General features: G+C 42.2%; 1 protein-coding gene across 4 annotated transcripts in view; it reads right to left on the bottom strand.

Moving 5' to 3' along the window:
- Nucleotides 1-21106, bottom strand: part of LOC143164455 (fibronectin type-III domain-containing protein 3a-like) — a 49759-nt gene extending 28653 nt beyond the window's left edge. Inside the window, exons 1-3 of one of the 4 annotated variants that reach the window (XM_076347081.1) lie at nt 21050-21106; nt 15771-15874; nt 2754-2892 (exon numbers count right to left, since the gene is read on the bottom strand). In XM_076347081.1, the coding sequence (XP_076203196.1) occupies nt 2754-2849 (96 nt within the window). In that variant the 5' untranslated portion in view covers nt 2850-2892; nt 15771-15874; nt 21050-21106. The remainder of the gene's footprint in view (nt 1-2753; nt 2893-15770; nt 15875-21049) is intronic. The other 3 variants (XM_076347082.1, XM_076347084.1, XM_076347083.1) reach the window with 3 other exon arrangements.
- Between the last annotated feature and the right edge of the window lie 1341 nt (nt 21107-22447).

The following is a 22447-nucleotide window of genomic DNA, read 5'->3' as shown; positions in this document are numbered from 1 at the left end:
ACAGGGCTGTAGAGCAGTTCAGAGACTGGAATTTCAGGAATGCATGGGGCAATGTCTTAGAGGAATGACTCACTATAATTAATGAAGCAAATGCAGTTCCATCTACCTTCCACCAAGGAAAATTTCCAGGAAGCTTGAGTGTTTCTAATGAGTCAACGTAAGCCAAGTTAGGCGACAGACTAGTGCTAGGAGTCAGTCATGTCAATGCCTTCGGGTGTCCCGCGTAACCGTTTCAGAACTAGTGGGATCAAGCTATTTCAAAGCACTGGTCAGCGCTTTGCTTTTATCCCTTATTCACACACTTTCCATTGCTGAAGTTTTTTCAGAACAAGAAACTCTTCCAGAAAACTTCCAACTTACACTTTATGTGAAATGAAACTAAAGAACTGGGTGCTGCATCTAACTGTTTGAAGTGATTGGCCAAACAGCACAGGTTTTATTTCTGAAAACAAAAACACTGTATAATACTCTATACTTAGCCTAGCCTCTATGGCACTGGCAGCAAAATACTTAAAAAATCACCTGCGTTAATAAAGCTCCTAAGTTAACACTCTATTTAAAAGCAAACTTTCCAATGTGGGACCGTAGCTCAGAAGCCTCTCTAGAGAAAAGTGCCGTGAACAAGAGCAGCAAGTGTGTTTGTTAGGCAACCAAAGGATGGCAACATGGAATTGATGGCAACATGACACGGTTGTTTATATACAGACACACTAGAATAAGAAATATTGGCACATTAACACGAAATCACGTTCCCAGTCCCATGAAGATTTTCAATAGACAGACTTACTCCTTATTTCCAGTATAATTCAACTATAAGCCTTGGAGACTCTCAGCCTTTCAGTCTACTCTTCAAACGCCATTTTCCCATGCATCTCCAAGATCCAACTGGTTTTTGTTGTTTGTGGGTTTGGTTTTTTTTTTAGCCTCACCTGATTGCAAGCAGTCTGCACTAGGTTCCGAAAATTTCAATGACTGTCACCTTCTTTTGGGTCATTCAATACCCACTAGTATGCTACACACTGATCTATACCAAGACATGCTGTACAAATACAGCTATGGAGATGGTCTCCAATTAGATCTACTTCACCTCTTTTCCTTGTGTAACATGAAACACTACCTACTGAATAACCTCACAGCTGGCCACTGCTAAAATTTCACGTTGCTAATGCTAGAACTTCAGGACTAGCTTAGAGACTCTATAGCTTTACTTATTTCAAAACAGTCACTGTACTTTTATCTCCACAGACTGAGGAAAAAAAGCAGAGTAGACTTTTTTTTAAATAAAGGCTATTTTTACAGGCAAGTATACTACAATCCTTCCCCATCTGTAACAATTACAAAGGAAAGGATCTCTCATCAAAACTTTTCAGCATTTATGATCTATCAGACCCTCAACAATTCATGATTATTTTGTGTACCCTGTTTATCCACCGTACATTCAAACATGTGAAGGTCTTCACTGTTACCCTTCATAATCATTTCATATGACAGTTATTGTCTGGAAACTTCTATGCAACTTTTCCTTCTGGATTAACCCCTTAATTCCTATTTCAATTACTGTCAGATACTTGAAGTTATACACTGAACAGGTTAAAGCAATGGGCAGTTTTGTTCCTTGTTTCAACAAAATGATTATTTAACTGCAGGCACACAAACCCTTCGAATTTATGTTTTGTTATCATAGAATCGTAGAACAGCCCAGGTTGGAAGGGACTGATCCAGAGATCATCTGCTCCAATCTTTCGTGGGAAAGGGAGCCCAGATGAGATTAGCCAGAAACCGGTCCAATCGCAGCCTGCCAACAAACAGCCACTTAGCTATTTAAAAAACAAACAAACAAACCCCAACCTTTTCTCTCCTACCAGGATCTGTCAAGTTTGTAGCTGCTAGGGCAGGGGGAAGATGCTTCTTAAATTAAGATCCAGCGTTAAAACGTCAGGATGTCTATAATATTTCTGAGTGCTCTGAAAGCCTATCTCCAAATGATGGGAAGGTATCTCAGCATTTTTAGTACAAGGCACTCAGCTTCTACTGCCAAACAGTAAATTCACCTCAAGTTGACTGACAACTTATACAAGCTTGTACTTCAGTCAAATTGTTTTGCTTTCACTTTTGTCTGTATTTCTAATCACACTAGGTACTGAATCTAATCACTGAAGGGTTGTGTCCAATAAAATTCTAATATTTCAACTGAATATACTCAGGTTTCACCAGTGTACTGTAATTATTAATGAAGATATAGAATATCAGGAAGCCAAGGTCTTTCTTCTCATTTCCCTGCAATAGACTTCTTGGTTTAGAACACTGCAACCACTTGCTAATCTTTACTGATTATTTTACATGAGCTTTAAGAAGAGCTTTCAAAACCTTAGTGCTTTATTAAATCCATATATTTTTCCTTTTATTCTTTGATTTCGTAGTTTAATTTTAAAGCGCTTACATGCGTATAACAAACGTTCCTTTTAATTTGCAGTCTTTTCACATTTCCACTATAGTGATGTTGAATGATTTTCTTCCTCCCTATTTTACTGATGGTATCAGTGCCGATATCACATGCTCTTCTAACTTTGCAAATCAGTACCGTAGTTGCTTTATTTCAAACCGTCTCCTCTTTCAGCCATCACACAAGTTGTACAACAAACAGTTTTTCTATCTGTTCTGCTTTCTACAGTATGCTTGAACATCAACCTCCCTACTACCACCGCCGGCACAGTTTTACATGACTTGTATGAAAGTGCAGTGGATTTACTTGCCTGTTGTATGCTGTCCCCATTAACCATATGAGGTAGAAGTGGCACTTCATTCAATATAGGCGTAGCTTCTAATGGAGGCGGCTGGTCGGCCATCATGTCTGAAAACCATTCATTGACAACTGCTCACATTAACCACCTGCTAAAACAAAAGAGTGCCAATATTAGACATGTCTCTCCTCTCCCCAAATAATTCTCTACTTCGTTCGCGAAACTTGGTACCAATGTTTCAGAAGAAAAATACAGCAGCACCTTCAGGACATTGTTTGGTTTTTTTTCCTCACAAAACAAACACTTGCACTATGCTATTAACTGAATATTTGAAAACCCAATAGGAAAATATCATCAGACTTCAACACTCCACAACTCTCCCCCAAAGATTTTTCAAATAAACTGACTTTAACTGGAGACAAAAGTTACTGTAAAACATCCGCTTCTAGCTTCATTGCACATTTAAGAACTTGTGCAAACCGACAGTCTTAAAAGTATGGAGCGGATCACATGTGAAACACCCAAGTTCTTCATAATGGAGTACACCCAGAGAGTCCAATATATTACCCCACTTCTCATTTTTAAGCACTGCGTTTAAGCAATACGTATCCTTCTTCCAAAAATATGCTCTTTAAATATGCATCATGCATATTCAACTTGACATGCTACGAGTGATGAAATCGGTACCCAAGTGATGCAATTACACAGTAGCATAATTTACACTTATGCAGCACTTTATTCTTAAATTTGTAGTTACAATTTCTAAATTGCTTGTACTCTGAAACCTAAGTTTTAGGCCAAATAATTCACATACATGTACATTTCAGTCCCTGTGATGATCAAAAAACCCCCTAAACCACGCAATTTCTCCAATTTTGCAATGTCATCAATACACAAGTCTGACACAGTGAAAACAAAGCTTAAGGCAACACAAGAGTAGAGTACTTTTTACAAAAGTCTTTGATTACCACAGAGAATTGCATATGGAAAAGTGCTGCACAGTTTTGGGCTTCTAGTGAATAATCTGTAATTAGAGTAAGTCAAAATACAATCCAAATGTTAGTGAATTTTCAGTGCATAGTTAATTCAGCATCCATAAAAAGCACAAGATAACAGGATACAGGAAATGCTGACATTTCCTTCTCCCTTCCCATTACCTCCTATAAACCCATACAGAAGACAAAACGCGGTTAGGACAGTCCAATTCGTTAAATTAAAAGTAAAAAGCAAAATCGAAACAAAAAACATTTCCCACGCCCAAATCTGTGCATGAACCAAGTCAATCTATATACAGCTGCCAAATCTTTGTTCAGTTCTCTATAACCAGTATGGAAATGACAGTGTTGGGGGGGAATCATTTCTTCTGGCGTTAACTCATTTTGTTCAGAAAGGGTCTGTCATAAAAGTTGAGATTACAAGGATTTCTCCTGTATTACCATTAGAAGGTAAAGAGGCTGGCAGCATCCATTGGTAAAAAACACATTCTTCCTTGTTTGCAAAAGCATGTCAGAATAACCGGTACAATCACGCAGCCACAAAATACAGCATAACAGAATACCCAAGACTGCCAGAGAAACCAGCTCATTCTGCATACCAACTGTTTTCTGGGTCTGCTCCAGTAACAATTTTAAGAGGCCAAATATGACTGCACAGGTGCAAGGGCTAGAAACGCCCTCCAAAGTTTAAATTTGTATCAGGTTTGTCCTAAATATACTTAGAGCTTAGCATGTTATTTATTTCCTGAATAAAATAATCTTCCATCCTATTTGTCAGATTTTGAATTACCTCTGCCAAGAAAACAAACTCATCTGATCATATATATCTATTCCCCTTAAAAATACCTGCATGGTAACACTGCCAGTCAGTATGTTAAAATTAAGGCAGAAGTTTCTTCCACTACACCTCTCCCATTTTTAGAGGTTTAGAGGTTAGATATAAGTCTTAAGAGCCGTAACAGGAATTCAGTATACACAGGCAGATTGAAAATATTTTATAGATGCGTATAGTCTCCATTTCTTTCATTTAAGAACCTCAAAGACAACAGAAATCAGCACTTAACATAGAAGGGGAAAACCCTTTACCAAAAAGCAACTACATCTGCATTCAAATGTTCAACTACCAAAAATAACCAGCTGTAGAAAAACGTGTTCTGAAGTAAGTCCCAATACCACCTGCAATTTTAAATAAACGTTCAAAGTTTCTATCCTAGTCCCCTACGCTGGCTGAACATAATTCTCTGAGGCTTTGTCTCCGTTAGTACTAACTACACTGCACTGCTCGCTAATTGTCGCGCAGAGCACCTACATCCACATGGCTCTGAGAATCCTTAATCTACTGCCTAATGACACAGGTAGTATTTACGTTTACACCTCCACACACACGTTCTACTTGCTTAGTGCTGTAACTTCACATTTTTCAGAGGGAGAACTTATTACTTGGACTATTAGGAAACAAATGTTTTTATACAGTTAATGACAATCTCTAAAAATAGCAAATACAATTTCATGTCTTAATAGGAATCTCCATATGGTCAGAGAAAATAGAAGTACTCGCATAAATGAAACCATTTTAATAACTCTTGGGCAGTTTCACCTGGCTCAGAACGCTAACATTGTACTGTACAGCTGGGCTCAGACGGCTGCAAGTGGCAGACCACTAACGATAAAGAGGAACATCCCACTGCGTACTGATAGATTTGTAAAAACCAAGTTTTTTTTGGTTTTAGAGCACAGCTTCATTCCTTAAAAATACTGGTAAGAGAGCGGCAAAAGACACTGCTGCTCTCAAAGGTGGCATCTCTGCTGGTAAACGAGCACGGGACTCAACCCCTTCCCAGTTTAACAGGTAAAACTTTTCAAGGGAAATAAAGCATTCCCACTGAACATGGTATCAACGGGTTCGCCTCCCAAGAGTCCCCATTTCATTCAAGGAAGTAGGTGGTATTTGGGTAAATAAAGAGAGAATTCCTGAAAAGTTATTACATACTCAGCACAATTTCCTGAAAAACAAAACAAAGAAATAGAGATCTATCCTGAAAAGCCATTACCCACACCCTCCTACTGCTGGTCTAGGAGCAAGGAATCCGGCCCTGCCGTCCTCCAGCTCAGCCCCACGACTCTCGCCACCGAAGACAGCGGCAGGGTAAGCAACGCAGCACGGCTGCTGCAAGGGAGGAAGACGGCTGCTTCTAAAGAAGAGGTGGAAGGCAACCACTGCGTGGGCAGAGAGGAGATTCGAGGTTCCTGAACCCACCTCCATCCACAACCACCAAGTCTCACAGCTTCCCTCAAACGCTGTCACTGACGCCGGGCATTCCCTGAACCCTCGGTTTTACCCCAAACCAAGTCAGCCTGGATAGGCAAATCCAGCTGGCGAGTTGTACATGGCCCCAAAAAGGAATGACCTACCTATAGGTAGAACCGTGTCAAAAAGCTTTTCGGGTCCCCTAAAGCTAGTTTGTTCTACCACATGCTGGGTAATAGAGACTCAGACTGCTATTTTCCAGGGGCTGTTCTTGGCAGCTAGGTGTTTTAAGTTTATCACCGCTACTAACTATCCAAGTGGTCAGGGCAAAAAAAAGAAGAAAAAAGTATTTGCGCTAAGAATTCACAGGCTGCATTCACAAAGATGAGCTAATACACACAATTTTAAATTCTAGACTAAAAATAAACAAGAAAAATCCCATCTGCAAGCATTAAAGACTAGGCAACTTCTGTAGTTTTCATAGTCGCAAAGGAATGTACCGAGAATTAGTAAATCGTTATATATGAATCAATAGCAGAATTTGTAGAGGTATCTTCTAGAGCTTTGTCACCATGCACTGGAGATTTCTGAGTCAGTATGGCATTAAATAGATTAATTTTTAGAAAGGTTACGTTCTACAAGAGTACTTCTGGCCTGATTCATTTCTTTACAGTGGTTTCTATTAGATATCAGCTAAAGGTCATTCCCAAACTTTGTTTGAGCTGAAGGATGAATTCAGCCCTTATAGCATGATAGCCATTAAAAAAAAAAAAGAATTGGGACTAACCATCTCAGAAACAAACCTTCTGAAGCACTGTTTTAGCAAAGCTGAAAGTAGTAACAGTGGATATCGCATTTCTAAGTTAACAAAAATCTACACCGGAAACAGCTTGAGCTACTGCTTTCACAGATTATTTGTTCAAGACACATGCATCTAAAAACCTGAAATATTTTGTCATTTATTTTACAACATAAAAAAATTAAAATATTTTAAACCAAATAAAACCAGTTCATATTTTAAAAATGTACCCTGAGAAGCGTTCCTGAGTAATTCAACGCTGTGCTAATGTAATATGGTTAACCGTATTAAAAAAAGGGGCAATATTTTCCACTGACAGTCTCGCACTACAAAGGCTCCTAAGAAAAACAGAAAAACTTAATGACCAGCCTTCCAGAAAACAATTACAGTATACAGCGGCTGTGCCTGACCTCACTTCCTGACATAGTAAAAATGCCGAGACTCTGGAAGACTGAAACATTGGCCTTCCCTCTTCTCCAGCCCAAATTCTTCTCAACCAGTGCTGCAGTCATCCTGGACCCCGTCCAGCTCCCGAGGATTCGCACTGAACTCAGTGTTCATTGATTCACGCCTACTCCCGCCTGAAGTCAGCGCCTCAGCCGAGAAAGCTGGGCTCTTATTTACATACAAAACAGCTGTTATGCTCCCTATACGGAACTAGCAAAGCAAAGGTAGCCAACTGAAGTCTATATGGTACTAGATCATCGTACCTTATGTCTGGAAAACGTCATGGATTCTCATGAGACACTTTGAAATGAAAATCTAAAGTAGTCTAAAAGAGTTTCAGTCCAAAGTGAAATAAATATGCAATTCCAGTATATGGGGGTGGTTACTAACACATAAAACCACTAGAAACAATGCTCACTGCATTACAAAGCCTCCTTTAGCCATTTGCCCATGCGCAGCTTGGAATGAGGTGCCACGTTCAACTCGCGGTCACTTCCACTTGGACGTCACAACAGAAACAACTTCAAAATGATCACAGTAATATCTGTAAGAAAAAGTTACGACTGGAATAATTTTCCCGTATAAATGCACCACTTCTGTTCTATCCAGAGCTTTGGAACAGTCACCAGTAAACACCAATATCACATCAACAATTTTACAGACGTGGTTTCTCTTTAAGCAGTAACAATGAATTTGCAGCTATTTATGTGCAGGGCATGTAAAACCAAAGAAAAGTTTGTGCATTCATTAAATGTGTATTCATTAAATGTGTTTTATAGTACTACACCAAGTAAGAAAAAATGCATATACTGAAAAATAACTTTTTCATTGGAATTATATCCTTTAATCACATTAATAAAATGTGTGCAAATGTGTAGCAGCGTTATGTATTTAGCAAGTTTTAGAAATCCTGTTATCTCCTATTAAAATATTTTCCTAGCATATTAAAAATCTCTCTCCAGAAAGACATCACACACAAACTAAATAGGGGAGGAACGCTGTAGATAGAAATGCATCAGTTTCATTCCACTGTCCAGAGTAGAAGCTGAACAGATTTCATAAACAGTAAAAAAAAAGTTCATAATCCCACGCAGAAGCTACCACAAAGACTGTATTTTCATTATAGTAAGTGCTAGATTTAATATGAGAAAGTTCCTATTCCAAGGAGCTCATTACTTAAATGGAAACTCTTTTTTCTTTAATACAGTATGCCTGAGTTAGAAAGAACAATGTGTCCAGGACCAAAGAGGAAGTCTGATGGAGAGCTAGAAATTTAGCTCAGACTTCCTGATTTCTAGGTTCAGTGCCTTATGCAACCTTCTAGCCTGATCATAAGTTTACATTTATTGCAGGAAGTAAATTACTACAATATTGCCATTTATTAAAAGCAGTATTGTATTAAAAACTAAAGCTTTAATTATACCTTTTTATAGTAACAGAATTACTAATTAGTATTTTTTATATACATCTACTATACTTTTATATATTATATATATTTTTTTTCTGTAAGTGGGGAAAAAAACCCAGTCTCATTGCAAGCAACATACTTTGTTAATGTCTTTCACCTTCGGAAAAAAGTATCATCTAGAACTGGATCTGTGGACACATACCTCTATGAACCTCATGTACTTTGATAAAGAAAATGTCGAGACGCCGCCGTGCCTTAAAATCCAGATGATCTCTTGCAAGCTGAGACTTCTGAGTATTTTAAACACACTCTAACCTGTCAGTTAAATTTTGCACCAGTGATCTCCAAAGGTTGATAAAAAAACCAGCAGCAGACCCAAACAAAAGTCGTCCCCAACCTCAGGCTAAGGAATAGCCTCATCAAAAAGATCAAACCTTACTTATGAATTCTAAAAAACCCTCACCCCTCCAGATTTGAAATTTACACCCCACGCAATTTTGAGGTAGGAAACATTTTGGAAAAAAGGTACAAGCTACCCTCTCCCACCCAAGTTTTTCAAATAAACAGTATTAACAAGGTGTTTAAGATATCATCCCAGTCCTAAAATAGTTCTCCTCTGCCACAGGACCACACACGAGACGTTCTAGGTTTACTTTTAGCAAGATTAAGGGAATGAGAGACTTAACAGAATCAGATTTAACAGAAGCCCAGTTACAACTTTAGCTCTGAAGAGACCACCATCACTCCATAACAGTCATCTGTTCAAAACTAAATATATGTTTTGATTAAAATGTTGGAAATAATTTATAATGACACCCAAGTGAATTTGTCTGCACCATCTTGTATGAAGTTTGGCTTCTAGCCAGAAGGGCACCACAGCTTTGATACTGAAAACGTTCTTCATGACTTACCCAACAAATGTGCTCAGTCAAACATTTTTAATACCTACAGCTGTAAAGCCCGATGTCATTTTGATCCAGGTATTGCTAGGACCTCATAATTTTGACCTAGATGAGGTCTGCGACCCAAGTAAAACAAAAAAAGCTCAACAAAATGCCCGCCCCGACTCCACAGACACATAGTAAAAGGCTTCCGCACTCCGCACCAAGTGTTTTTTTCTAGAAACTCTTGTAAAATCGTTTTCTGACATCTAAAAAAGTGACAGTTCCAAACCATTTCTCTGTGTTTTCCAAAAAGTTTAACTGTTACTTAAATGCATATTCTAAAGTAGTTCTAACAGTTTCCACGGTAAAACATAAAAGTGACCACAAGCCTTTTATCACAGTCCAGATAGACCTTCTGCCCTCACAAAGACCATCTGGGGATGAAAGACATCAGGCCAGTCGCCAGAAGGACCTCTAGTAACTTCCTAAAAGCTGCAGAAAGTTGACTGGCTCCTGTGCCCACCGACAAGAATGACCCACGGAGGCAGAAGCCAAGGTGTAAACGGTCTGTAGGAGAGCGGGGCGGGGGCAACTAGCAAATTACTGGAGGACACTTTTTTCCCTAAAGACAATTAAATTAAGTGTTAATGCTCATCTCTCGGGGTACTTTGAGACCTGATTGCCCATAGAAATTCTCCCTGAAGGAGGAGTAAGACTGAGATGGAAAGCCCTCATGTCACGGACACCAAAAAACCCTAGAAACACAGAGAAACAACAGATGCAACATACTAAGACACATGGGAACTCTGACATAAGCGATAGGATCAACTTTCATCCTCCCTTCCCAAGCTGGATCAGGTTCCTGATGTGACTGTGCCAGGAAAGCAATAAAAAAAAATTGCTCCCCTCCACCCTCAAACAGAAACTACACCAGCAACCGCCCATCGCACTTAAAGAGTTACTTTCTAGCCTGAAGCTACATCCCTTAAGATTTGAGAGCTCTACTCCACGGGGACAAAAAAGGCAAATGCACCATCTGAAGGGTAGTGCTCACCCTAGTTACACACATTTTCCCAGCGACTGCAGAATTTCCTGCTGTTCTTCACAAGAGAAACTTCACTGTTAAGAACCGTGAGCTGGGAAGAAAGTATCTGTCAATGCCCAGAATACATTAGATTTTACCTGATTTGCGCTGTTATTAACAGTATGCTGTCCTCTTAATTATTCATTTATGAGGCCTGTAAAGTTTGCATTAACAGTTTCTACAATGCAAACATTATATTACTTTTAGATAAATATTTTCCTTTATTGTTTCAGTTATTTTAAGTCTTTACTCTTATTGCCAGAGAAGCAGAGTCATCTCCTAAGTACTTCTGTGCTGCTTCCTAAGCGACCAGCCCCATAAAACGAAACCCAGCCTGAAACCTCCAGAAAGGTCCTATTCCTGCCTCTAGAAGTGTTCAAGAGAATTGAACACCTCGAAGGACTGAGCCCTTAAAGCGTTTCATTCTTATTTCAACTTTAAGAAAGTAATGGGATTAAGATATTTTCCAGCTGTGTCGATGTTGTTAAAAAAATTAATTAATTAAATGCAAAACTGACTGCTTCTTCCCACCAGCTAGGGAGATGACATGTTCTGGCATAAGCTAAGTTGCTCATTTTAATGTCCTAAAGCTACACAAAGCACAAAATTTTCAAGCTTATATGAAAAAGCTTTTAATAAATGCAATGTAACAACGTATTTATTTTAAATATGATTTTCTAAGTGTGAAGCAGTGCCCCCTGAATTTCAAAACATAGTTCTGGTTGTTCAGGCCTTGAAGGAAACCAGTTTATTTACACATTAACAACATACTACTGAAATTCTATACCCAAATCTCTATCTAAATCACTTAGAAGTTAGAGAAGTATCATACACCATGGCTCATTGAAAAGTAATTCAAAAAAACCTTCTGGCCAGAGACACAAGAAATAGAGAGCACTGTTGAAATGAAAAAAAATGATAAAAGACGAGAAAGGAAAACCCTGCAAAGAACAAAAGCAGTGACAGTGTCCTCACAGGTCTCAGGGTGCAGTCATAATGTTAACAGTGGTAAAGAACAGCTGGGAAGCTAATAGGGTATTTCTTTGCAAATAAAATACACACAGCTCTAGAAAGACAACACTGTACTCTTAAGAGCACAAGCCCTACTATGTATCTGAAAAAATATCTTGGCGATAATGCAGTAATGGCCACAGAGAAACCTTAACCGGTCAGCAAAAAGGTAGCTGGAGTTTATACCTCTAAGTAACTACAGATCTGAACAGATGAAGCAAAACGTTTAAAACCATGCCAAGATTTACAAGACGGGAGCTGCAAGTTTCTACAGGGAGCTGCACGTGCCCCAGGATTCTGAAATTCAGGTTAAGTCCCTGGATAACTACGTACAATTCTTCCCTATGGGAAAAATTTGGTCTTGAAGTGGAACGCAAAATTGAATCCCTTTTACGGGATCCCTTAAAAGAAACAAGTTCTGCCCATTTATTTACCAACCTTCTTCAATTTCAGGGCAAAAAGTTCCGTTTCAAAGACTGGAAACAATCCAAAGAAATGGCTATTGTATGTGCAGACAAGTCCACCGCAACAGGAACACATTCCACAGCACCTTGTTCATCCGAGTTTCCTCCCTACAGCGAGGAATACCTAGTTCACAGCAAGGAATAAATATCTAAGTATTTTTAAAAGCTCTTCCTATAATCTTCAAGTAAGAACTGGCTGAGGACCAGCCGGCACAGCGGCAAATTTAAGTGTACCCTGAGCTTGGCTGGTCTACTTTGTCCTATGCCATGTATTTCCAGACACCAAGCGTGCCAGGCCGTGTGTTGTACAGTCGTGGATGTCAGTTTGCTGAGCCAATGAAACCTCCTGGGATTATGCCAGGGAAGCACCAAAACTCAGACCTTCTTAGTGCCAGAGCTGTGCAATACCTGTCCTAAATTAACCCAGGGAGCATTATGGGATGGCAGACACAAGCACAGAGTTGGTACAGCTGCTGTGATACAAACAAGATCTGAACCAAAAGTTATTTTCCAAATGCTTGCATTCCAAATCTCGAACAACGATTTATTTTTTATTTTAAACTTGACTCTAAGAGGGAGCAATCATCCAGATTATTAAAACCAACAGTAACAACACTATTTCCAGGGAAGGCTCCCTACCGCCAGACTGCTCAGAGCAGTCAGTTGTCATCTAATCCAAGAAAACAGAAGTAACATCAGGACTTCACAAGATTAATACGAGCAGGAGTTTGCTTTCAGGTTTCTGAAGGCACTAAGGAAAGCAAAGGCTGATTTTCCACTAGCTCTGATTCAATCTGCTTCTGCAAATCAGAAGTGTTCTTGATGTATCCTGTCAACGTATTGATACAAACAAGCTTTTTGATTTAAGAGATCTCTTACAAAACATGACTTCAAAAACAAGCATAAAAATACAGCGAAAGCAAAGGATTTCTTCAAATTGTAAGAGATTATGCAAACTTCAAGCAAGGAAGAATTGTTTTGATACACAAGCTGAAGACTGTTTTCCTTGCGGAACATGAGAAGAGGTTCAGGCTGCAATGCTTTAGCTGCACAGTGGATCAAATTAGTCTAGTTAAAACAGGTTATACTTAAACCAAGGGCTAAAACACACCAATAAATTACTTAAATTACCATATCTGAGCAGTCTCATGGTAACAGACCATGTGCATTTTTTCAGTTCATGGACAATGCACGGTAAAATGCAAGTATGAGATCATACACGAGGTTTAAGCAAACACACTTCACCCAGCGTTTGTGACAGGCCGGGAACATGCATATAACCGTTATCACAGCTCAGCTGATGCATGGTAACACACTAAAATAATTTGCTTCTATGTCTGAGCTTTAAGTACTCATTGGTAAATCAGTTCACCTGCTACAAGTTTGGGGATGTAATCACACCTTTACATAAGCGCGCAAGTGTAAATTATCACAGTTTTGAAGAATTTAGGGATGACAGTTTATATAAAAGTTTTTAGAAAGTTTATATTCTAAGAAACCTAGGCATTAAAAAGCAAAATGACAGTTTACAACACACCAAGAAGTTGTTTATATAATATCTTGCAAAACTGAATAATTCTTCTAAATAATTATCACCCCTGACATTTTGAAATGGACAAAAATATAGGTATTGGTAAGCAGATTAAACCTTCTGATGAAAACAATCATTCTGCTCAATACTAACACGTACCGTCTTGCAAGTACTTAAAGAGTACTAAAGCTACTTACATCCATGCAAATTTAAAGGCTGCCTTTATTCCTTCAAGTAACTGTATTATGATGAACCCAACTGAAGCTATACGTTAGTGGTACAGATCACTTCCCTAGTTTGGGAGTCTTCAGCATTTCACACAGCAGAACTGAAAGCAACTGATCCCCATTAAAGAGATATCAATGTTGAAGCTATTTAATAAAGGGCATTAAACAGCAGATAAAAATACTTCATCCAAATTTATAACCCCGTATTTAACATGGTTAAAGGATTTTCCTCCCAAAATACCCATTCAACTCAGGAGACTGTAACATGGTTACCAATTTTTTTTTCTTGTATCTTGTAAGAAATCCATCTGCTGATTGATCTTCCGCTCACAGGACACTCTCAACTCCTCTCCCCAAAGACTTGTTTTGTACTTACTTATGTAGTTTCACATCACATTCTATTCGACATCGATTAGCTACCATTCAGTTCTTTACTTGATTTCTTCTGTTGCGTTAGACAATTGTGAACCAAACATGAGAGGGCTTGGGAAAATGGGGTAAACTGCTCCTCACAAAGTTGAGACTAGCATATTACACTTGAATTTTGGTGCATAGTCGTAACATGAAAACTAATTCTTCATTACAGGGGACCTAACCTCAGCAAAAACACACCCCCATCACAGAAAAACTAAAATCCGCTCGGATGCCTTTCAATTCAATGAACAGCGCATTAGCTGTGATGTCACGCAAAAATGCGATTTCATCCTCTGACGCAGCTGATGCACAATTGCTTTCCTCAATGCAGCAGTCGTGTTAGGCTAAAGAATACACTGTTGTAAGCTATACGCAGCCAATGTCACACATAACAGTGATCAAAAACTTGTCAAAGGATAGGGTTAATTACTGACTACGTAATAGTTGTGCGGTATCTATGGATACCCATTTTGAGCAATATTAACAGCTGCTCTCTTCTAATCCACAGACAGATCGTGAAACAAATTCAAACATACGAATTTGAAAGATCAGGCCTCCACCAATGCAACAGGTGGCTCTATACATAAGTGTTCTTTTTAGAAGAAGCCTGATGATTGTCTTCAGGACATACTCACGTCAACTCCCTAAAAGATGAAACAACTACTTTATGTCTTCACATCAAAAAGGTGGTTTCTGATTCACAAATACTTTATAATGCATCTGCTTATTCTCCTTCCATGTAAAACACACTGTTCTAGCCAACAGCTTCTAAAACTTGTCTTTACTTTTGGCTACTTGTATTCTTAAGAATGCAATTGCCATGGTTTCATAAGGGTCTTGCAGTATTGTGCATCGGAAGATAAATCACAGGAATCTTCATAAAAAAAAAAAGAAAGTTGGAGAATTCTTGCTCCCACAAGTGCCATACCGACGGCAATTTTCTGACAGTTTTCCTTCCGCTTTTCAAGCAGGTCAGTTCCATGACCTGATCAATTCCATGACTGAGGAGCTCAGTTCCGTGAGCCCCAACTAAAAACAACGTATCTGAGTAAGGCCACCTAGCCGGTCACTTATCAGTATGCAACCACCCACTTGAGCTGTTTTCTACACAGGAAATGCATTTTGCTAAAAACAGAATTTACTTTCTTTATCCAAAGGCCAATTATGCAAGTCTGTCTTAGACAAAACTTCCAGCTAAGGGGGTGGGGGGAAGAGAGAGCGCGAAAGTAATGTGTAAATAAAGATAAGGTTGCTACCTTATAAAATCAATAATGTTTATATGGAAATACTGAACCTCTTCTTACCTCAAGAACTCTATCAGTTCTTCCTTCCCTAATTCATTTTTTCTATCTGATAGTAAGTTATCCAAAAATTTCTTCCAGAAAAAGAAAAGGAGCCGTAAGTCTAGAAATCTGTCAAATACTTTTATATTATTTCAGCTTGAAGTGTTACTTAGAGACTCAATAGGAAAAAATGCTTCATAAAATCTGGGAGAATAGTAAGTTATGTCTAATTACCGTTGACACTCTCCTGACTTGAATTTGCTCCTGTTGATAAACGTTACACGGTCAGTGCCTGCTGTAGTATGAGCAATGTGCTGTACTGTCCCTCAGTCTTCTTTCTGCAGACAAGAAAAAAGTAACAGTAATTTTCTTTTTAGTGACTTGGCAAGCATAAAGTCTTAAGGAAAAAAAGGTGCAGAAAACAACCTACATTCAATAAAACAGCAAAAGACATCAGAGAACAACCAATGATTAACTCTGCTACAATCAGCAAATAAAACTCAAGGAAGACTCCACTGGGAAAGAACCAAAAGACCTTACGCAGCCCTCTTGCATTTATTCAGTATGTACAGAATACAAAACCTGACAACTGAGTAAACACTGCACGTACATTTAATGCTGTATTAGCCAAAAACACTCCATTGCTTAAGCTATGATCTAATGAGTGAAAGGTAACTTGAACGCTATGAAGATGGTTCCTGCATGAAGTGCATTGTGTGGCAATTAAGTCTATTTACTTAGTAATCTACTCAGTGCTCTATTCCTCTATATGACAATAATGATAAAAAAAAAATCCATTTCCAAAACGTACGTGAATGTATCCAAATTTAAATTATCATGAACATATTTATCCTCTGATAGGGGACATAAAAAAAGACATAAGCTGTACAATCTGGAAAATACAATCACAGTTTACTGTTACGGGGCAGCACAGCTTTATTCTAGAAACTGTTCCACTAAAGATGCTCCACCAGGAGCAGATAATGAACAGCTTCAGTAGTTACTGAAGAGGTTATATTTAATAAAGTAAAAAATCATCATCTTTCTCAAGCTACTGGATCCAGTACCAAACTCCAGTTCCTAAGCCACTCGCACATTGAGGATTATGAATTGCACTGGTTTGGCTCTCCAAACTTAAGAAGTCTTTACAAATACTGGTCAATTCCCAATACAGTTTTTCTAAAGATAAGGCACAGGCAGGTACGTTCTGCGGTTTTACTGGAGCGCTCCGAAAAATCACTGCCTCCGTCGCTCACTGAGGTAGTTTATAGACTAAGCCGGCTACCTTTGCACTGAGCCAGCCAGCAGAAGCTCACAGCTTCCTCCAGCAAACACAGCAGATCCATTGTTATTTTCACCAGAAAGGTGATACTGTCTTGAAGTCGCAGATGTTTCTGAAGTCACAGCCTAATAAATGTTCCTCCTGAACTACTTTTAATAAGACATGGGCAAAAAAAATACAAGGCATCAGGCCCCAATGCTGGAAAAGTGAATCTTGAGCAAACGGAAGCATTTTCCACATCAATCAAGATATTGGGAACAATAGCAGATTTACATTAAGATTGAAATGGACTAAGGGCTCCGAGCCAGTGGTCTGTCTTTGCTGGTCAATACACAGAAAGGATTGTGTTAGCACCACTGAAAGAATAAATTATCGCTGCTTTTACAATAAGCTCTTCAAGAATGCAATAAAGAGTTCAGTGTGTGCTCCTCACTCAGGAATCCAAAACTTTTCAGTTAAGGTCTGGCTTGCAGCAAAGATAACAGCTGAAAACTAACCATCTTGACCTTGGTAAGCTTCATGACAACTTGCTAAAAACAGGTGAAAACAATGAAAAGGTTACTTCTCTGATATTCACCAGCCTTGAAACCAGAGCAGTGAGCAACCACAGTTTTAAACACCCATAGTTCAGATCTGATCGTTTTGAGATACAGCAAAATTAGAAGTGAGAAACGGATTTTTTTTCCTAAAGTCTCTTGACTGTTGCAGTATTACTAATATTGATGTTTTCTCAACTGCCTTCAGAGATAAATTTAAAATTCTTCCCTGATTAAATGAAACGATGACAGGAAATAAAGAAAATATGTAACTAGGGAAGGCATTCTTACAGTATTTCATACCGGCTTATGACTTTGACGCAGAATATTGTAAGAATGCCTTCCCAGTTGTTTATTTTCTTAAAAGTTACAAGCTTACTTCTGCAGTTTGACAAGAAGTCTTCCAAGTTGGGGAAATAGCAGGTCATCAAATAGAAGTGCCAGTTTCAGTCTTCCAAGCTTAAAACATGTATTTTAATTTGCTTGAAATTCACCCAAGGATTCCAAAACCTTTTTCAATAACGGGTGTACAAACACATACAGAGTACCGCTCAAACATACTGCATTCCCAGTGGGGGTTTGCCAAGGCCCGGCACTCTCTCTTGTGAGCAGAATGCTGAAATCTTTACTGTTTGCACAGTACATATGAAATCTTGTTTTTTAAGGACTCACCAAACCTTTCCTAAAAATAAACATAAAAGATGAAAGGTTGTTGGCCTGGGTGTGACAACCCACACAGTCAACACGATGCAAATGCTAACCTCCAAAAAAACCCAAACAAAAGACCGTTAAAAGTGTCATATAGAACATTTATATTCAATTTTGTTGCAAATTTGGTTTCAGTACAACATCAAAGAAAGATGCAGTTTGTGATCAAGGGTTGTGGCAGAAAACGCATTTGTGTAGACAGTTACCTTTATTCTCTCTAAAGGTGAATACACTAGGAGTTTTGTTTTAAACTATTCTAACATCCAACTCCTCAAAACCATTGGCAAGTAAAACGCTGTAGTAAAATTAACTACCAAATTTTACAAACAAAAATAAGCTATTCTAACATAACGGGAATGAAAACAGCCTGCAATATGTATCTACAAAGCCCAAGAAGTTGAAATTACTCCGTTTCATTGTCAAAGTGCTGCTTAATTGCAGTTAAGGCCAAGTTTTTCAAAAACTTGCTGCAACAATACTGAGCCTACAACCGAGCGAACAACCTGTAATAGCTTGCTCCAGGAGATGTTTAAGATGGTCAATACAAGTCCTGTTTATTCACAGACTGCTGTATTAAGAATCCACAAACTAAGATCCAGGTTACCACTGAACACCAAGTAGACTCCTTTCAACTCAGCTTTATAGAATATTGGATTTATTTGGTCCTAGCTAAGAACAAATTATTCCCAGGCAACAGCAGCATTCCAAAACTTTCAGAGATTTGGAACACAGTAAGGTAAAAAGACCTAAAGGAGAGGACAGTGTAATAGCTGGCTGTTTTTCAACATGCATGATTACACACACAGAGCCTTGAGAAAGTCAACATCTTTCCTATTTTACCACCTTATCCTTTTTCACATACAAATTACAAAAAACAAGGAAAGGAATGCAAGTGTGGGAAGCAACTCGAGTTTTGCTTCTTACTCACAGAGATACTGAACAAAACACAAAGTACTTTCTTCTACACTGGATATTAACTCCAAGGTCAATTTATTGGCTTAAAATACAGAGAGGATGCTTCCCTGGTTAAAATGCTAATCCGAGTCTCAGGAAATCTCGATTCAATTCCCTGCCTCACCACATACTTCCTGTGTGACCTTGGGCCATAAATATTTCGGTGCCTCAGTCTTTCCATCTGTGACTGAGATAGTATTTCCCCATTGAACCAAGTGTCATAAAGATAGATACATTAGAAAAACATTAGGAATCACAGACCACAGGCATATGGTACCGGGCTCCTGAAGAACTTATCTGCAGCGGTAGCGCGTGTCAATATTCACAATTAGGCATCAGGTAAAGCAGGGAAGGGCTGCCAACGTTAAAAACCTAGCTACCACAGGACAGAAAAGACATAAAATATTCGAAGAAGGGATAGAAATTGAAAGCTCAGTTATGAAAAGAAGTCAGCTTCACAGAAAATTTCCATCATTCCAACAAGAAGTCTGAGGAGCAAGTTTTAAACAGAAGCAAAACTCAGAAACCAGCTGGGAGAGCTGCTCAAGGAAGCAAATACACCTGCCAGCAACACATTATTACCCCGTTTTCTGAAATTATTGCGCTGCGCGCGAACCACCTCAAATAAGAGGCTGGGGGCCATGAATCCCTGGAGACTCTCCCCCAGCCCTCCGTAGGAAAGCAATCCCAGGTTGCTGAAGTCAACAGCCTTTTGTAAGAGGCAGTAAATAGGACTGCGCTGAAAAGCAGTCACAGTAGGGTCCCCACCTTTGCTGCTGCCCCAAGGCAGAGGGGGACAAAGCAGAATGGGGGAGGGTAAAAGATGGTCACCACCCAAACACTAGATGACAGGACTGACCTCCCCCTGCCCCGACCCCAGGAGGAGCTGGGGGAGGTGTCTGGTACTCGAGCTGCTGATCAGCCAAGGGGAACAACTAGAAGGCTACGTGGCATTTGCAGGCAGCAGCTCCGGCTGCCGAGGACGGAGAGCGGGGGGGGGGGGGGGGGGGGGGGGGAGCGGCGAGGGGGATGCTGGGGGGGGACGACGACTTCAGATCTCAGTCCCCTCTCCCCAAAGAAATAGAAGAAAAAGGAGAGGAAGGGGGGAAGCGGGAGAATTTGTGCGTTGGGGAGAGGAGCGGGAACGGGCGGAGGGAAGAGCGAGTCCGGGGAACTCGCTGGCATTAACGCCATCCGGGGAGGCACAGCGGGGCTGGCTGAAACGCAGCCGAGATACCCCCGCCCTGCGAGCGGGACCGCCGCGGCCCCGGCCCCAGACCCCCCCGCCTTCCCAGCCCACCCCCCCCGCCCGGCAGCTGCCACCGCAGCGGGGCTGTCCTGTTAGAAGCGACCCCCCCGCACCGACCCCAGCCCCTGCACCCCAGACCCCCCCGGCTCTCCCTGGGCAGACCCCCCGCGCCCCGCGGGGCAGCCCACCCGTACAGCCCTCCTCCTGCCCCGGCTCTCCCTTCGCCCTGCTCCCCCCGGCCTGCCCCGTGCCCCAGGCACCCCATCCTCCCCCATGCGCCGGGCTGCCCCCACCTGCCCGCCACGTCCGCCCCCCAACCTGCTCCATACCCCGGGCTCCCCCCCGCCGCCAACACCCGCCCCATACCCCGGGGTCCCACTTCTCCTCTCGATCGCCCCACACCCCAGCTCCCCCCCCGCCCCACACGGCGGGCACCCCGCTGCCCCCCGCCCCGTCCCACACGGCGGACCGCCGCTGCCCGCCCACCCCCCCCCCCGGCGCCGTCCCGCACCCCGCCGCCTTCCCCCCCCCCGCCGCCGCCGCCGCCTCGGCGGGCTCCGCTCCCCACCACGGGGCTCCGCTCCGCGCCCCGCCGCCGGCGGGTCGAGCCGGCCGCCAGCTCCTGGCACTGCCCGCCGCGCCTTGGGTGGGGAGCGCCGCTCTCCCCCGGCCCGGCCCCGCCGCCCTCTCCCGCCCGCCCCGGGGGGAAGCGGGGGGCAGAGAGAGCCCACGGGAGCGGCCCCCGTCCCGGGCCGCGTCGCGGCGGCCCCGCGGCAGCACTGACCGTGCGCGGCGCCGCAGCCCCTGCCTCAACCCCGGCGCTGCCGACCGCCAACCGACCGTTCCGCCATGATGGAATGCGGGCACTGCGCCTGCGCCGCCGCCGCCGCCGGCCGGGGGCGGGCGGGCGCGCCAACCACGGGCCGGGCCGATCTTCGTCTTCAACCACCCGCTCCCGCGAAAAGAGGCGCGGGGGGGCGGCGGGGGAGCCCGCAGGTGGCTGGAAGGCCCCGGCCGGGCGGGAGCTCGGGCCCGCGGGTGCCTGACGGGGGAGGGAGGGCTGGGGGGCGAAGGAGGGGACGCAGCTCTTCAGGACGGAGGTGGCACCGAGCGGAGACAAAGGTGCCACGGTGGCCGGAGAGGGTGGCCGGCCGGCACCCAGCGTGACTGAGGCCTGGGCCGTGTCCCCCGAGGTGCCCCCGGGGCCTGCAGCCGCTGCCGGGCCCCGTCCCTCCGCGGACGCGGTCGGTGGCACCTGATGGCGGATGGCCTGCCTGGGCACTGCCTGTCGCCCGGTGGCACAGCCAGCGCCCTTGGCCTGTACTCCGGCTGCGACACGCAGACCGATGCCCGACTCCGGCCGGGAGGTCTGCGGCCTCCGTCCCCCTGTCGCGCCAAAGCCAGGACAAACGTGGCGTTTTATACATTTTACACCTTTCATCTCCCCCCGACTTGGGGGGATAGGTGGGTCACAGCACGTGCAAAGACAGAAGGCCCGAACTCTAACCCTGTGTAATAATATCGAGGGCGTGAATGCTGATGACGGTGAGAAGTGAGGGGTATTACGCCCACTGTTGAAGCGGGCAAAGCGAAGAGGAAGGCAAGATTTCGTTACTGGCTTGTCAAAATGAGGAGCCAGGCATCCTGACGCGCAGCTCCCGTCTCCGCGTCCGCTCTCAACCCGTCGTCGGAGCATCCCGAGCCCTCGGGGGCACCGGGCCCTGCTCCAAAAAGGATCAAGGGCCGGGACTGAAAAAACACGGCACAAGCTGAAGAGCCCCTCTGGCACATCCATTTTCTCTGGCAATTAATGCAGCAATAATTTTTGCACTCTTCAGCTTATTTCCAGTGGACCGTTTTCACCGATACGTTTCGGTTAATGTGTTTTAAGCAAATTCGAGGCACATTTTTCAAAGCTGTGATTTAGGGAATATTTTGCGCCCGGCATAGGAGTCAGCTTCTGTGTGGATGCAAAATAAATGTGACAGCTGTGCTCTTACACAAGCTCCACGTAAATTGTGGATCACAGCAGTTTGGAAGAAAAAGGTCAAACTCAACGTTTATATGCAAGCTATATAATATACATATAAAGAAACTAACCTTTTAAAATGAATGGCCGTGTGTTTAACCCCGGACTGATCTTAGATATATTTTTAATGAATATAGGAAATTTTATAATGAA

The sequence above is a fragment of the Aptenodytes patagonicus genome, chromosome 9 (genome assembly GCF_965638725.1).
Source record: "Aptenodytes patagonicus chromosome 9, bAptPat1.pri.cur, whole genome shotgun sequence".
NCBI classification, from domain to species: domain Eukaryota; kingdom Metazoa; phylum Chordata; class Aves; order Sphenisciformes; family Spheniscidae; genus Aptenodytes; species Aptenodytes patagonicus.
This window is presented reverse-complemented; position numbering and strand designations above follow the sequence as displayed.